The sequence below is a fragment of the Typopeltis vanoorti genome, chromosome 4 (assembly GCF_054136105.1).
Source record: "Typopeltis vanoorti isolate ZY-2024b chromosome 4, IOZ_Tvanoo_1.0, whole genome shotgun sequence".
Taxonomy (NCBI): domain Eukaryota; kingdom Metazoa; phylum Arthropoda; class Arachnida; order Uropygi; family Thelyphonidae; genus Typopeltis; species Typopeltis vanoorti.
The window spans coordinates 116,337,447-116,354,667 of NC_143552.1; the positions used below are offsets into that span (position 1 = coordinate 116,337,447).

Consider the following 17,221-nt stretch of genomic DNA (forward strand, 5'->3'; position numbering starts at 1 on the left):
TTTCGGCAACGTCACATTGCCATTTTCAAGAAACTTAAGAACAAGACACATCCACACAAGCACAACAAACAGTAAGTGAGGAAGAAGCAGGAAGCTATTAGTTCTCCTAAAGTCCTGATAGTGCCCCCTAGTGGGCAATGTTGGTATTCTTGGGCGATCGGGCTGAAGGTCTTCTGATGTAGGTTTCCCAAATTTGAGGCAGTCTCATGCAGCCAAATTTGTTGAGGTTTGGATTGTTTCTTAGGGCTGAAGCTGATTCCATGAAAAGCCTTTCATATTTGTATTTACTATGGTGTATTATCGTGGCTTTCTTCCCCATATTCTATGGCAGGTATCCAGCGCATAGTCTGCAAGACCAGAGTGGCTGTATTGGTGAAACCGAATGCAGTCCTTGTGTTCTGAAATTCTGATATTTGCTGTCCTGCCTGTTTGGCCAAAGTAGGACAGCTTACAGCTGCAAGGGACCTGGTATACACCAGGTATTTCCTAACTGTGTGAAATTCGAGCACCGTTTCTCTTCGCAAAAGGCTCTTCGTATTTATAACCATGCCAGCCAAGCCTTGTTTAGGGAACAAATCGCCACGACTCGCCATTTCCTGAATGATGCAAACTCAGCTATCCAGGCACTCGAAGATGACCTTTCAAGCACCTTAGGCCACGAAATTTGGTCTATTTTATACGACATCTCATGCACTGCAGCAGAGAAAGAATTTAAAAAAGTACGAGATTGACACATCAAAAAATTTGAAAATTTAAAAAAGAACTTGATCCCTAAATCACAATTTCCTACCGAAACGGTAGTCAACCTTTTTTCATTTAGTGTGAAACCTGAAGCACTCGGTGCCCTCGCACTGGCCACAACTTTGCTATTGCACCCAGAAGAATACCACCTGCTGAAGATATTATGATACGAATTGAACGCGGGATATGACACCTTCCAAACCACGTCACCAACGATATTAGACTGGATGTGGCTTGTGTTCTGACCAAAGCTAAACCACCAAAAGCCAACATGCCCAGTAAGGAAATTAAATCTCTACTAGAATTAAAGAAAAACAAGAAAATAATAATCACCAAAGCTGATAAAGGGAATGCCACAGTATTGCTTAACTAAAAGGATTACACAGGTAAGCTGAAAGCTCTATTGTTAGATCGGGCTACTTACCTCCCTATCGAGTACAATCTCACAAATTAGAAACTACACAGGCTCCTTAAGAAGGTCACTTCTTGGCCTGTGGAAATCACTAACAAATTAAAACCATTTAACTCCATACCCCCCCCCCCCGTATTTATGGACTCCCAAAAATACATAATAAAAATGTTCCATTCCGTCCCATAGTGGATGGCATTGAAATGTTCCATTCCGTCCCATAGTGGATCTCAAACACACTGACATAATGGTCAGTTTTGATGTCTCCTCCTTATTCACAAATGTCCCACTCAAAGAATCTTTAGAGTTTATCCAAGCTAAATTTCCTCCCGATATCACAGCCCTATTTCAGTTCACAATGAACTCAGGCTATTTTGTTTGGCAAGGAAAATTCTACAAACAAATAGAGGGGACAGCCATGGGTTCTCCACTCTCCCCACCCCTTGCCAACTTTTACATGGAGACTTTTGAAGAGAAAGCCTTAAACTCTGCCCCACAAACACCACCCATTTGGTTTGGCTATGTTGATGACGTGTTCGCTATTTGGCCACATGGCTCCAATGCACTCCTCTCCTTCTTAACACACTTAAACAACCAACACTCCCAGAATCAAATTCACCCTGGAAGAAGAAAAAAAAACAACTGCCTTCCTTTCTTAGACACACTAGTCACCTGCCAGCCTGATGGAACCTTGGTTTTCTCAGTCTGTAGAAAACCCACCCATACAGGCAGATACATTCACCAACAATCCCACCATCCCTCCTTGCAACAATATGTAGTCATTAAGACACTACACAACAGGTCTAAACTTATCTGTTCAAATAACAATGCCCTAACCACAGAACTAAACCGCATTCTGAACACTTTCATTGAAACCAGTAAACCACAACCCCCCTCCATCCTCACAACAAGGATTACTCCAAATCCATCACCATACCCTATATCCGAGGCACCTCGGAAAAAAATGAAAAAATCCTAAAAAAACATGACTTAACTTCTTGTTACAGACCATATAAAAAATTGGCATCCCTTATCTGCTCTACTAAAGGCCCCCCCCCCCCCCTCCCCAGACCTACCTGGTGTATACCAGGTCCCTTGCAGCTGTAAGCTGTCCTACTTTGGCCAAACAGGCAGGACAGCAAATATCAGAATTTCAGAACACAAGGACTACATCCGGTTTCACCAATACAGCCACTCTGGTCTTGCAGACCATGCGCTGGATACCTGCCATAGAATACGGTGGAAGAAAGCCACGATAATACACCGTAATAAATACAAATATGAAAGGCTTTTCATGGAATCAGCTTCAGCCCTAAGAAACAATCCAAACCTCAACAAATTTGGCTGCATGAGACTGCCTCAAATTTGGGAAACCTACATCAGAGACTTTCAGCCCAATCGCCCAAGAATACCAACATTGCCCACTAGGGGGAACCATCAGGACTTTAGGAGAAATAATAGCTTCCTGCTTCTTCCTCACTTACTGTTTGTTGTGCCTGCATGCACGTTTCTTGTTCTTAAGTTTCTTGAAAATGGCAACGTGACGTTGCCGAAATATTGAAGTATATTAAAATTTATTTTAATGTATATCCTAGTTGACGTAATTTCCTTAAATAATTTCCTTAATCTTTAAAATATGTATTTTTAGTCCCATTTTTCTAAATATTCTTTTGTGGTACAATATACTTTGACTACTCCCAATTAGATAATGGAATGACTCTATCAAACAATATCATATATCTGTAACTTTAAAAAATGATTCCATTTGCTGCATTTATGTAATGATAATTAAATACTTTTACTTGAATAAATAGCTGTTTGCAGTGGAAAAAAAATTAAAGTGGAGAAAAACCTGAGAATAAACATGTATATTTTAAGCATTTATAGAAAGTGAAAAAAAAACAAACAAACAATCCATACACTAACAAAATAGAAAGGCAACAGATAATCACACTATCAGCAATAAAGAACAATTTCTTTTCTTCGTTAACTGGCAAAGATATGGTATCATTCTGCACATATAAAACATGATAACCTTAAATATTATAATCATATGGTAACTGATATCAAAGTAGTATTAAATTCAAACAGTACTGACTGGCCAATACTGTTCGGATTTGATACTACTGTAAGAAAAGAAAAAAGCTGAAAATGAAAAGTGATCATTTAGTTCAGTCAATTACTCAATGTAATTGAATGAACTGGTAATATAGCTTGTAGTACAGAATGAGTTCCAGTCCAATCAATGTACAGGGCCTGTATTCTTTTCATCCCAAAAGTGCATTGAATTGGCAACAATTGTCCTTTGCCCACACTGTCATCCCATTTAAAGCATCCTACAGGATCTCTGCATCACCTACAATAACATCATCCTCATCTTATTCTTGAGAGACACTTGTGACATTATGATTAGGAATTATAGACACTTTAACACAAGAATATTTTAATATTTGCAAAATATTTCAGTCTGAAACTAACAGACTATCTTCAGTGGCTACATAGGAACAGTTTTTAACAAGGTGGAATACCAACAATTGATCATTCAGTCATTTTTTAAAAACTTTTTATTTAAAATTTTTTTTTATTGAGACTTTTAATTCCTACATTAGTCTAATGTTATTTATCAATTAAGATTATTATATGGAATTGTCAATTAATACCTATAATTTAATCATCACTCTGATGAAATTTTTCCTCTCTTTAATGCTTAGCAATGTAACATCATGCAGCTCGTTCTACTTTTGAATGATCAATTGTTGGTATTCCACTTTGTTAAAAACTGTTCCTATGTAGCTATTGAAGATAGTCTGTTAGTTTCAGACTGAAATATTTGGCAAATATTAAAATATTCTGGTGTTAACGCGTCTATAATTCCTAAACATTATCCTCAACAGTTTAGTATCATCAGCAAACAATTGGATATTCTCCCAAAATCATTCACAATATCATTAATGTACAAATCAAATGGCAGGCAGCAGCCCAAGTACAGAGTACTGGTTACTTGCTTTCTCCTTTATTTATTCATTTAATTTCTATCAACTACCCTCTTATCCATGTCACCAACTTCATATTCATCCCCATTTATTCCAGTTTATGTAATAGGATTACATTATCTCTTCAAATGGCTTTGTAAAATCTAGCAAAATCACAGCGGCCATTTCCTTTATCAAATTCAACTATCACCTTATAGAATGTGAGTAAATTACTAATGCAAAGTCTACATTTGTCCAAGGTGTGCTGCTCTACACAGAGAATCATATTCCTATACCTATTTGCCCAGTAATGAATTCTGAGCTTAACCAACTTTTCCCAATGCCTCACTACTCCTCAGTCTATAAATGCCATGCTATCTTGGAGTCTCTTTCTATGTAATGGAATAAGCTTGCTCTTGTTACACTTATCCTGGGATCCTGCCAGTCCTGAGACTTAAACTAAACAGCATTGTCAAGGATGATCTTGCATCCTACTGTAATATAATGGCAATATCCCATCCAATACCATGGTCATATTCAAACTGAGAACTTACATCCTAAGAAACCACAGTTCATCATCTGTGTCTATTCTCAGATTTACATCAGTCACCACACTATCTCCACTTTGGATGATACATCCTTGCAAAGTGATCACTTAGTTATTCCACTATTTCTATCACCTTCCTAACATCATCTGTATTCATTAAAGATATCCTTCCATAACCAAATTTTCTTTTATTTGCTATACAGCAAAATAGCCCTTTTTGCCAGCTCATCTGACTTTCTTTCATAATCCCTTCTTCAAAGGATGTGAAGACAATCTAGAGGATTACTGAGGATGGCATTGACCAGCAGATATATGAAGGGTAGTCCCACTGTATAAAGTTCTGATCAGATCACATCTAGATTATAATGTTCATATTTGATCAACAGGAATGGAAGGAGGGGGAAGTAACTGCAAAGAGAGTACAACAACATCTTTTCCCAATGATATTGGGACTGCAAAACATTGGTTATGAAGATAGACATAAGAGCATGCAATCTGCAAATTCTAGTGTAAAGGAGAAAATGGAAGAAAGGGGATTATGGTTGAGACATTTAAGCTATTGAGAGGAAATGACCAAATTGACACTGATAATTTTTCATGTGATAGAATGAGGGGAAGAAACACTGGTAAGAGACCAACCTCTGGAAGTTGTAAAAGAACCTAGAAAGAAGTAGGTTTTTTTGTATGAAGAATGATAGGAACATGGAATCTAGTACCTGAGAGAGTGGTGAGATTGCAGACAGTGAGTTTAAAAAGTAGTATGATAGACTGCATTGTCTAAGGCAGACTTTCCATGATGAGTTTTATGACTCTATAGAGGTCTGGAATTGACATGCTGGTAATTCATTTTGCCTATGCTTTTTAATGCTGATGGATTTGCTGAAATTTCCCTTTAAATTACTCCTAACATCAGTTTCTTTTTTGGCAGGTGCTGCTTAATAAAGTTAGTCATCCATTCAACTCTCAATTGATTTATCTTTCTGACTCTGAGTATGCCATCTGATACTCCTTTAACCATTTCCGATGCACTGCTGCTAACATTCTTCCCCTAAACTTTCCTATGCCACTGCATTGCTATAAGCTGCCCGTTAAGTTTGTTATCCTTTCTTTCTTTGATACTCCTGCATGTCTATTTATCTTCCCAGTCAAAACCATATGGTTACTCTCTCCAATTGGGGGCAGAGATGCTATCTCAGTTATAATCAGCTCTTTTGATGGTATGACCAAATCCAAAACTCTTGAACCTTGTGTCCCTTCTACTACATGTTGCCTAAGCCATTTGTCCCTCAAGAATTCTAGAAATTCCATTCTCTTATTACTACGTGTATTTTCCTCTTCCCAATTTATACTGTCATAGTTAAAATCTCCCATAACAATCATTCTTCTCGCACTTGCCAAACTCAATTGCCTAAACATCTCCTGCTCCTAACACTCTGTGCTCCTTGGCTTGTAGCACTAAATATCCTGTCTTTCCCCCCCCCTCTACCTCACACCATATGCTTTCAAAACCATTAGTGTTCTTGCCCTCCAAAGCCTTCACTCTGAGAGGATATAAGTCCACTTATCGTAAGCAGTACTCCACCACTGCGTTTTCACATTCTATCATTAAAAAATGCTGTACTCTGCTAATTCTATTCCTGTTATTATATCATCTTCTGTCAACCACATCTCAGAAATCCCAATAATCTTCGGACAGGCTGATGCTCAGTGCCACCAATTCATCTCCTTTATTCTGGATACTGCTGGCATTAGTATAAAGAATAAAACATCACTGTTTCTATACCCATCATTATCCCTAAAGATTGCACTGGACTCAATGTTACCTGATGTATTCTTTCTTCTCCCAAGCAGCTATTTCCACAAGAGACCACCCCTACTACTGTCCACCTTGACAGTTCTAGTTTCCCTGCATGTTATTTGAAGCAAAAATATCAAGATAAGACTCAGAGGAAGACCAAGATGATTGAATGATGTAGATAACACTGCTTCAGAAGATTGAAATGTAAAAGCAGAATATACTAGAATCCTAGCAAATGCTAGATTAATTTGGAAGAAAACTATTGATAGTAGGCTTATAATAATAAAAATTTAATTGTGTTGTAATGGCAATAATATCCTTTGCACTCTCCCACCCTCTTTGAGAATACCAAGAATTATTGATGATAATGATTCAAACAAACCTACAACCTTGTTCTCTTTGCATTAACAAATCTTGAAAAGGAATGGAATTTAGCCATCTTCTAATAAATTTTGCTAATAGCAATATTCAAGAATTTTAAAAACATATAAATCATATGTAATTGGCTATGAAGATTGTGTAACCTTCACAGCCAATATAATATAATATAATATTTCCTTGTATTATATTTGGGTACTTAAAAATTACTGAATAACATTATTTACAGGCTTCAAAGCTGAGATGTTTTGATTAAAATATTGCATCCCCCTCCCCCCACCAAAAAATTATATCTCTGATCAACTTACTTAGAGTGTTCCTTGTTGCAAAATAGTATGCTCCTACTTGTAAAGGACCTCTATACATGCTAAAAAAAAAAAAAAAAAGATATTATAGCTTCTAAACATAAAAAAATGTAATCTACTTTAAAAAAAAACTGTTGGATTTTTTATTCTGAGCTTGCAATAAGTGTTATTGAGAATTATCAGTACAGTTAAGGCAGTTCTTAAGCCATTAGTACTGTCATCTCTACTGTGGTCTCGCACCAGCCAGTTTGCTTTTTAGGAAGAAAATGCTGAGTTTCCAGGAGGAGGAGAAAATATGCGGATTCAGAGTAAAACCACTTCGTTAGTCTTAGTTAAAAAGCCTTTCAAAAAAGTTCCTCACTTCCTTGATGGGATTTGAACACAGAATTTGCTAAGCAATAAGCAGGTCTGGCTTCATATGGTAAGTGGGCGATGCGTCGCATCGGGGTGCCTTCTTCAAGGGATGCTGAAGTGAGTAGAAGTGAAATAAAAAACACGTTTTATTATTAGTGTTTATTAAATGTGGATGTTCACTAAATATATTGTAATAAATACTGCGATTTTAATAACATTTAGCAAAATCTTGAAGTTATTTTGCAGAAACCCTAAATAAGCCTGGCGCTCGCCTGAGGAGTCATGCTATGGGGGGGGTTTACACTACCAACTCTTTTTTTTTTACATGCAGTGCACATTCGTCAGTTAGGATGCGAGGCGTGCAGGTGTATCAGGCTTAGTGGAACAGTTTGTTCCACATTTTTTGTGGAACAGACATCACGTGTTGTTTGTAAATAAATCATCGAACTGTTGACTGCTAACCACAGTGAATGTGCAGTTAATAAACACTGAGGTAAGTAGATTCAAAATTAAACCTAAGCCTTTACAAATCAGTGAAAAATTCATGCATTTCTTTATATATTCATTTTCTTTTATTTACATTTATTTTTTATATCTTACCCAATTTTTTGTTCAATAGAATTTTTACTTCAGAATAAATTGGGCATAATGGAATCTAAAAATATTATCCAGATCTGCAAAAAGAAAAAACAGCAAAAGAACTGAAAAAGAGAAACAGAAAGGACAGCTAATTAAATTTCTCAAAAAGTCTGAAGGTTTATCCATGTACCTCATAGATAAATTAAAACATTTAAATTTAGATATTAAAATTTTGCAGAGACAAGGGGTGGACACGAGAGGAAAACACAGTGGTGTTCAGAGACACTTATCGAATATTAACCCTCAAACACTTTTTGTCCAGTATGCAACATGCATTAAATTTGGTGATAGCTAATGCTGCTCAAGTTAACCGAAACAGTGATTTTATTAGCGCTATACAAGAAATTTATGATTTCTTTAGTGCTTTGACTAAACGATGGGATGTACTGGAAAAGTACACCAAAATTGCATTCAAAACTTTAATACTAGATGGGAGGTGAGGATTGACGCTGTTCATTCGCTTGGATATAATATCGGAGAAGTTTTATATTCTTTTGTGGAAATTTATGATAATATTCAAATTGTCGACGATAATTATTACTATTATTATTACTATTATTACGGGCAACTCCAGGGAGTCATTAGACTCATCGAGGGAGGCCCCAAATCATATTCATCACAACTATTTGACATTCATACAGTATCTATCATACCTCGCCTTAAACTCATTCACTGTCACAGCATCCACTACAGACTCAGGGAGCGCATTCCACTCATTCACTACTCTAAAAGTAAAGAACCCAGCTCTAACACCTTTACTAACCACACTTTTGCCCAGTTTCCATGGATGTCCCCTAGTCCTCCCACAACCAGCCCTGTTCTCAAAAATATCTTCTGAATTAATTTTATAGAAACCCTTCAGTAATTTGAATGTCTCAATCATATCTCCCCTCCTCCGCCTATCAACCAATTTTTGCAACCCACAAATCCTCAACCTGTTCTCATACGGTTCATTCCACAGACCTGCTATCATCTTGGTCACTCGCCTCTGGATCCTCTCAACCTCCTCCCCATCAAGAAGAAACCTAGGTGACCAAATCTGAGCACAGTAGTCTAGATGGGGTCTTATCAAGGCTCGATAGAGAGGAACAATAACCTGCTTGTCTCTGCTTGTCAACATATTCCTCAGCAACCAAGTGATTTGATGAGCTGTTTTGGTCACTTTTGCAATGTGTCCCCTAAATTTCAATTCCTTATCTACCAACACTCCTAAATCTCGTGCCTCATCAATTTCCTGGAGCAGGGTTCCACCAATGCAGTAAACTGCCGCCAATCTTTTCACCCCAAAGTGCATAACCTTACATTTTGCCACATTAAACTGACATCCATTCTCCTTTGCCCAGACCTCCAATCTATCCAAATCATCCTGCAAAATTTTGACGTCATCTGCATTCACTATTGCCCTACCCAACTTCGCATCATCCGCAAACAAATGAACTGTTCCTCTCAGATCATTTCCTATATCATTTATGAACAAATTAAACAGCAGTGGTCCAAGAACAGATCCTTGTGGCACACCACTAGTCACAGGCCGTCTTGTGGACTCCACTGCCGAGTAAACCACTCTCTGATATCTCTCCGTCAACCACCCTCCTATCCATCTCACCAACCCCATGTCCATTCCCATATGCTGCAATTTACTGATTAGAATTCCATGTGGAATCCTGTCAAAGGCCTTGGCAAGGTCCAGCAGAATCACCGTAAACCCATTACCCTTATCCAGTTCAGCCGTCACTGTGTTTAATACGTGAGCAAGTTACTGAGGCATGACCTACCCTTCACAAAACCATGCTGTCCCCGATACAGTATCCCATTTTCTTCTATCCAATCTTGTATTTTCCTCTTGACTATTTTCTCTAAGACCTTGACAATGATTCCTGATATGCTAATCGGTCGGTAATTTACAACAGCAGTCTTGGAACCACCTTTATGCAGTGGAACTATTTTCCCCTCTTTCCACCCGCTCGGGACTAACCCAGACCCGAGACTCAAATTAAACAAAATGGTCAAGGGTACTGACAATTCTTTAGCTGCTTCTCGTACAACACGAGCTGGTATACCATCCAATCCCACAGATGTATTGACATTGAGGTTATGCAATAGACTACTCACCTCCACTTCATTAACCACAATTCCCGTATAATCTACTGGTTTATTCGTTTCTGCAATGTCACCACCTGGATGATATACTTTTGCAAAGTGCTCACTCAGTAACTCAACTGATTCAGTTACCTCCCTACCATCGGCATTCTTTAAAATCAATCTGCCATGTACATTTTTCCTTTTACTTGCTACATATCTAAAAAACTGTTTAGGATTCTCTTTAGCCTGCATGGCCAATGTTCTTTCGTAATCCTTTTTTGCTTTTCTTACCACACTCTTCACCCTTCTGGCCTGCGCTTTATACCGTTCATGTGCCTGCCGGTCACCCTTCTCCTTAAATTCCCTCCATAGTTGTTTCTTTTTTTGCAACTCAAGCTTAATGGTGTTATTCATCCATTTAACCCCTACTTGATTTATTATTCGGACTCTAGGTATACAGTCAGCCATTGCTTCATGCAAGCACTTCTTAACTACCTCCCATGCACTATCAACTTCTAGTCCTTGCAGTTGTACATGCCATGGCACTGAACCAATCAAACTCCTAAGCTTGTCATACTTTCCCGCCCGATAATTCCACATGTACCCTGTCTTAATTGAAAATTCTACACCTTTAGCCACCTCCCAAGTTAAGACCCTATGATCACTCTCACCGATTGGTGGCAATGTGGTCATATTTGTTACAGCCAAATCCTCAGATGTAATTACTAGGTCAAGCACTCTCTGACCCCTAGTATTTTCCATTACATGCTGTCGCAGATAGTTATCCCTTAATAACTGCATAAAATCCAGTTCCTTCCTCCCGTGTGTCCTCTCCTCACTCCAATCAATGCGACCATAGTTGAAATCTTCCATAATAATCACCCTCCTTCCACCCATTTCTTCTATTTGCTTGTGCATACTGTCACCACCATCTTTTCCATCACCTGGTCTATAGCAGCACCCAATTGTATATTCAGTTCTGCTAGCGACAATCTCACACCAAATGGCCTCAAATGTGCTCTATTCTCTATCCTGCAATTCAACTTCTATTCTCCTTGGCTGGAGCTCATCAGCTATCATCAACAATACTCCTCCCCCCATTTTATTCTCTCTGTCATTCCTGAACACACTATACCCATCACATTCAATCCCACTAGTTATATCATCTACAGTCAGCCATGTTTCACTAATACCTATAACCTGTGGTCTGGAAGAGCCAACCATGGCCAAAAACTCTTCCTTCTTGTTCCTAATACTCCTAGTATTAGTGTACATGAATTTAAGACCCCCATTAGCCCCAACCCTACCTTGATGCCTTATATTAACTATCCCACTCTGATTTGTTGTCCTTATTTGCTCTGGCATGTTATATTCATTCTTACATTCAACTGCCTCCATAAGGACTGTATCTCTACCCCCCCCCCCCCCAACAAATCTAGTTTCCCTGAATTTGCACATCCACTACATTCAGCAACACTTTCTCAAGTCTTCTTACACCGTAACCATTCAAATGCAAGCCATCCTTCTTATATAGATCCTTTCGCCCATCAAACTCACTCCACACATCCACAAATTCCACACCACTCGTCATACATAACCCATGCATAAAGTCATTTGCAATTATAGCCCTCCTTTTAAACATTTCACTGTCATACCGTGGCAAAAGACTAATCATTCTAACTCTCTCACTCTTTTCTTTTGCTATCTCAAACAATTCATTCAGGTCTTCTATCATTTCCATTTTATCTCCTTTCAAATCATTCGTACCTGCCACAACAATCATTTCTTTCACCCTTTCCTTTTGCTCTCTAATAGACGCAGTTACGTCCTTTATGGTCGCACCAGGTTGGTACGATTTTGTCAAATCCTCTACTAACACACCTCGTACTAACGAGTCTCCATACAGCACTCTATCCTTCATTTTGTTCATGTTCACATTCATACGTCTATTTTTCCTGTCATACCTTTTATTATTGGTTGGTTCATTCAGTCTACTTTTGTTCATGCACTCTAGCTGCTGTTTTGCTCTTTCTATCACACTATTCAACAACGCGATCTCACTCAATGCATCTATCTCATCTTTTTTGTTCTCTGAGAAACCATTTATACTATCATTCACACTTTCTACATTCACACTCTCACAATTTTCATGTACAACCTTGCCGTTTCTTGTCATATCCCTATTTCCTTCATTCTGAAGGTTGACAAAAATATCACACTCACGATCCGAAATACACTTCAATTCCGCATTCTCCCTACATTTTCTACACACATTCAATCCTTTATCATCATCTAACCACACTCCGACCGCACTCCGCAAAGCGTACATTTCACAGCTAGTACACTGACTCATTTCTTTTATGCTACCGTTCTTTGATAACGATGGCGAACCTTCATTACTGGCTGCCATTTTCCTACGCACAGGTGCCATATTTATCTGTAACGTGTTTTGTCAAATTAAACGTTATAACACACCAAAAATAGACGCACTAAAATACGCAAGGCAAACAAAACAAAACTACACAATATTAAGTAATTTGTATCGATAACTGAAAATGATACTTATCTTATCTGGAGCTTGCACGAACACTACTCATTACGAATTCATCTAGCGGTGACTTCCCGACATAGATTATGTTATAAAACACTTTAGTACATTAACCACGTTAATAAAGCTCTAATAATATACCAAAATTAAACACTTAAGTCCATTAAATTGAATCCAAAACACCAATAAATCAACAAAAAACACAAATCTCTCAGGAGCTCTCCGATAGCACGTCCGTTCACCAGCTAGCCTCGACTAGCCTCCATACAAAATATGAAGCCAAAACATTAGCTCTGAAAATTAAAGAGTACGGATTTTTATGTTCACATGGCATGGATAGACTATGATAAAGGATTCAATTCTTTCCTACACTCCTGGATCCTAAAATCACTAGAAATATTTGGAATTAGCAAAAACACACGTTCGTTTCTGGCTGCTGCTATGAAATCATGGAAAACAACTTTAATAGTCAATAATGAATGACTCGGAGATATCAGCATTAAATGTGGAATTTTCCAATGAGATTCCTTGTCACCATTGCTCTTCAACATTTCTTCGATACCTTTGTCTATGATTTTGAAACAAGACTTGGATATGAAATTCCTAAATATAATTTTAAAATTTCCCATCTGTTGTATATGGATGACTTGAAGTTATATGGAAAATCAACATAGCAAATAGACCCTTTCTGAACATACAGGGTGTTCGGGATAAATTTGACATATTTATAATTAATTATATTTTTCCGTAAGTTACATGTATTAACACACACTTCTCTTCATTTAAAAGTTTGGACCCTTCTTCATTCATATACAAGATGTCAGAAAGGATGGATAGCTGGAACCCACCTGAATCATGGAAGAGAATAACTTGTATCATGATGATTCGTGCCCGCCATCAAAATAAGGATATTACGACTGCTGCCCAATGCTCCCTGAATACAGTAAAAACAATCAGGCATGAACTAGAGACTTGCAATGGTGACTACGAGGATGTAGCAAGAAGAAAGATCCCTAGCAGACTATCTGATTGCATTCGTACAGCAGAATTCCTCGCAAATCTGCAGGAACAGGTGTTGAAGAACCCTGGCATTGGAATTCGGGCTTTGTTCGTGGAGTTGCTAACTGTAGTCAAGCCCTGGATAACAAGGGTAGCCAATGGTAGGCCGTATGTATGGCAGCAGGATTCGGCCCCTTGCCACACCTCTGGGAAAAGTCAAAAATGGTTGTCTGAAAATTTCTACGACTTCACCAGTCCAAATGTTTGGCCTCCAAACTCCCCAGACCTTAACCCCATGGATTATTTTGTATGGGGCGCAGTTGAAAAAGACACCAATCGCACTTCCAGTAATACAAAAGCCCAGTTAATGGATAAAATTAAAACAGTTTTTGCGGCCCTTCCCAGGGAGACTGTAGCATCAGCTTGTTCGAGGTTCCGAAGCAGAATTGAAGCTGTGATCGATGCTAATGGTGGTTATTTTGAGTAAATCTTGTTGATAGTATTGTAATTAACTCTGCCTGTAATGTTTTTTTGTCAATTCATTAAATTTAATAGATACAAAGAAGATTTTCTTTTTCCTTACGAAACTGTCAAATTTATCCCGAACACCCTGTAGTTCGTATTTTCAGTCAGGACATCAAAATGGAATTTGGTTTACAAAAATTCGCAATTTTAACTATTAAATGAGGAAAAATTAATGACACTATAGTCCGACCACATAAGCGAGAGCTGTCATTGGAAGACTGCCAAGAAGAGTCAATTTATGTTGAAGGGGAAAAGGAAATAAGGCGATGTACGAATTGGTCACCAGCACAGCAGTTATTTTCCTGTTCCTTTTTGTAATCAGATTTGTTTCCTGTTGCTTTTAGCAGGTCCTCTTGTATAACTGCTTGATGCGTTTGCTCAGAGCTATTGTCGATGCAACTTTTTAAACTAACTTCTTCTTCTTCCACAATCTGTCTCGCTTTCTGCAGACTACGTCCACCTATTCTCCTTAATATGTACAACCAGTCAGCATCACTTTGTGGATGTAATGCATGATGCATAGTCATTAATTTTCTAGGTTTGCAGTCCAATTTGTCCAGGTCTTCTACTGTCCAATCTATTATGCCAGGTGTGTATCGGATCCCTCCAAGAATTCATTGTTCTAATTGTGTTTAATTCATTTAGTTTTGTTTTCAGAATATTTCTAACTCTTTTGGTGTCTATTCTTCTGCTGCCTGTTGTTTAACTTTCGAGTGGAGAATATCACTGGCTTCTAATGTTCCTGGGTATTTATAGTGTTCTTCAGCTGAAATTGCTTTTATATATTTCTCTTGATCAAAATTAATATTGCTATAGTATGCCCACAGATACGAGACCCTTCGACACTTCTGCGCATGTCAAAAGAAGGAGAATCCATTCTGATAATAGGGTAATCAATTGGTATTGTGGGATGAGTGTTTATTATTACAGGTCAGAAAATTAACTTCATTTTTATGATCATTGTAGTTTTTAAAGTGGTAACTATTTTGCTTGTATAACAGATGGAAAATTTTACGTATAAAGCACGTGATTTCGTGTGTTGGTGACCAATGGCTACAATATGGATATATTAAGATACGGAAGGATTTATTCTAGCAGTCCAAGGGCAGGCATTAAACTAATGCAATCAAAGCAAAAAAAATTTAACATCAATAATTACGCCAAATGCAGATTATGCGATCAGAAAGATGAGAATGTAGAACATCTAATCAGTGCCTGCAGCAAGATAGCTGAAACCTGATTATAAATACTGCCATGATCAAGTGGCCAAAATAATTCATTGGCATGTATGCAAAAATATGACTTTCCTATTTCTGATAACTGGTGGCAGCATAAGATAGAGACAGTATTGGAAAACAAAACAGCAAAAATTCTCTGGGTCTTTAGAATACAAACTCATCGGAATTTGGAACACAATAATCCTGACATCACAATTATCGATCATCAACAGGTTTGGATTATTGATATCCCAGTACCCAGTGAAAACAACATTAACAATAAAGAACTGAAAAAAATTACTAAATATTGAGATCTGGCAATCGAAGATGGCCAGCTGTGGCTTAAACACACAAAGTCATCCCGATACTTATCGGTGCACTTAGCGCAATTTCAAAGAAGCTATGCAATTATTTATGGAAATTAAACATAATCGAAGTAATCCCACATAATGTACAAAAAAAAAAAAAAAACAGCATTACTTGGAATAGTCCATATTTTACGACACTATCTGACAGACTATTCTTAGATTCTTGTGTAGAATCTGAATTGCTTGTATCACCAGTCAAATTGTTATCCTGATTTGACTGTATCAATTATGTGAATAAATTAATAATGAGCTAATGCCTTTATTTCCTTGTAGAGAGCAGGCAAGGCCTTTAAACTCTATTAATTTTTTGGAGACTAAGTGGGCAGTTCAGTCTCCACCGGTAGCCAATCAGAGATAGCTGGCCCATGTCTATCACTAATTATTGAAGAATTTAGATTGGATGGAAATTTTAATGTTATACTTGAATTGGCAAAAGAGCTAGCATTAGATTTAGGAATTTCTCCTGAGTTCAAAAGAAGTACATTATGAAGGCATAAGCAAAGAATGTTCTGTTATCAATGTTTGGATGAAGCGCCAGTTGATCCGCAATCTAACTTTAAAATTAGATTTTTTTCTTCCACTTGTGAACACTTAATTCTTTGACTGAAAGGTTTAATCACTTAAGTCACTTTTAACATATTTTAGTTTTTATCCAGTTTCAAGGAAATTTCTAATATGGATGAGGTACACTTTAAGAAAATATGGTGAGGATTTATAAGTAGCACTGACTGATGGTGAAGAAAAGGTTATTTGTGCCACCGAATTATATAATGAAATACAAATTCTAAAGGACATCGTACAGGATAGTTACTGAAAATATTACCCACTGAAAATATTACCATATATACATGCAAATGTTTTAGATAGTGTCTTTATTAATTTAACAATTTCACTTCGAATATTTTTGACACTTCCAGTTTCAGTAGCAAGTGGAGAATGATTATTTTCAAGACTGAAACTAATTAAAAGATATCTAAGATCTAGTAATTCTTGTAGAAAGGCTTATATGCTGGTTACATGATAACTAAATACTTAAGGAATTGGCAGCGTACACTAGAAATATAAATGAAATCAATTTTAATATATACTTTCTGATTTTCGGCAACATCATGTTGCCATCTTCATGGGAACTTAAGATAAAGACACGTGCATCCAAGTACTACATAACAGCAAATGAGAAATGAAGCGAGGAAGCTACCGTTTTCCTAAAGTCATGATGGTGTCCCCTGGCGGGCTATATTAGGTGTCCTTGGCCTTTGGGCTGAAGTTCTTCTGATATATGTTAACTAAATTTGGGGCATTCTCATGCATCCAAATTTGTTGAGGTTTGGCATGTTCC

General features: G+C 37.5%; 1 protein-coding gene across 1 annotated transcript in view; it reads right to left on the reverse strand.

Annotated features, from left to right (window-relative positions):
* The window catches only part of LOC150107628 (neprilysin-11-like), a 160,728-nt gene that overhangs the window by 117,270 nt on the left and 26,237 nt on the right, over nt 1–17,221 (reverse strand). Inside the window, exon 4 of the mRNA XM_090392142.1 lies at nt 7,154–7,212. Within this exon, the coding sequence (XP_090248268.1) occupies nt 7,154–7,212 (59 nt within the window). The remainder of the gene's footprint in view (nt 1–7,153; nt 7,213–17,221) is intronic.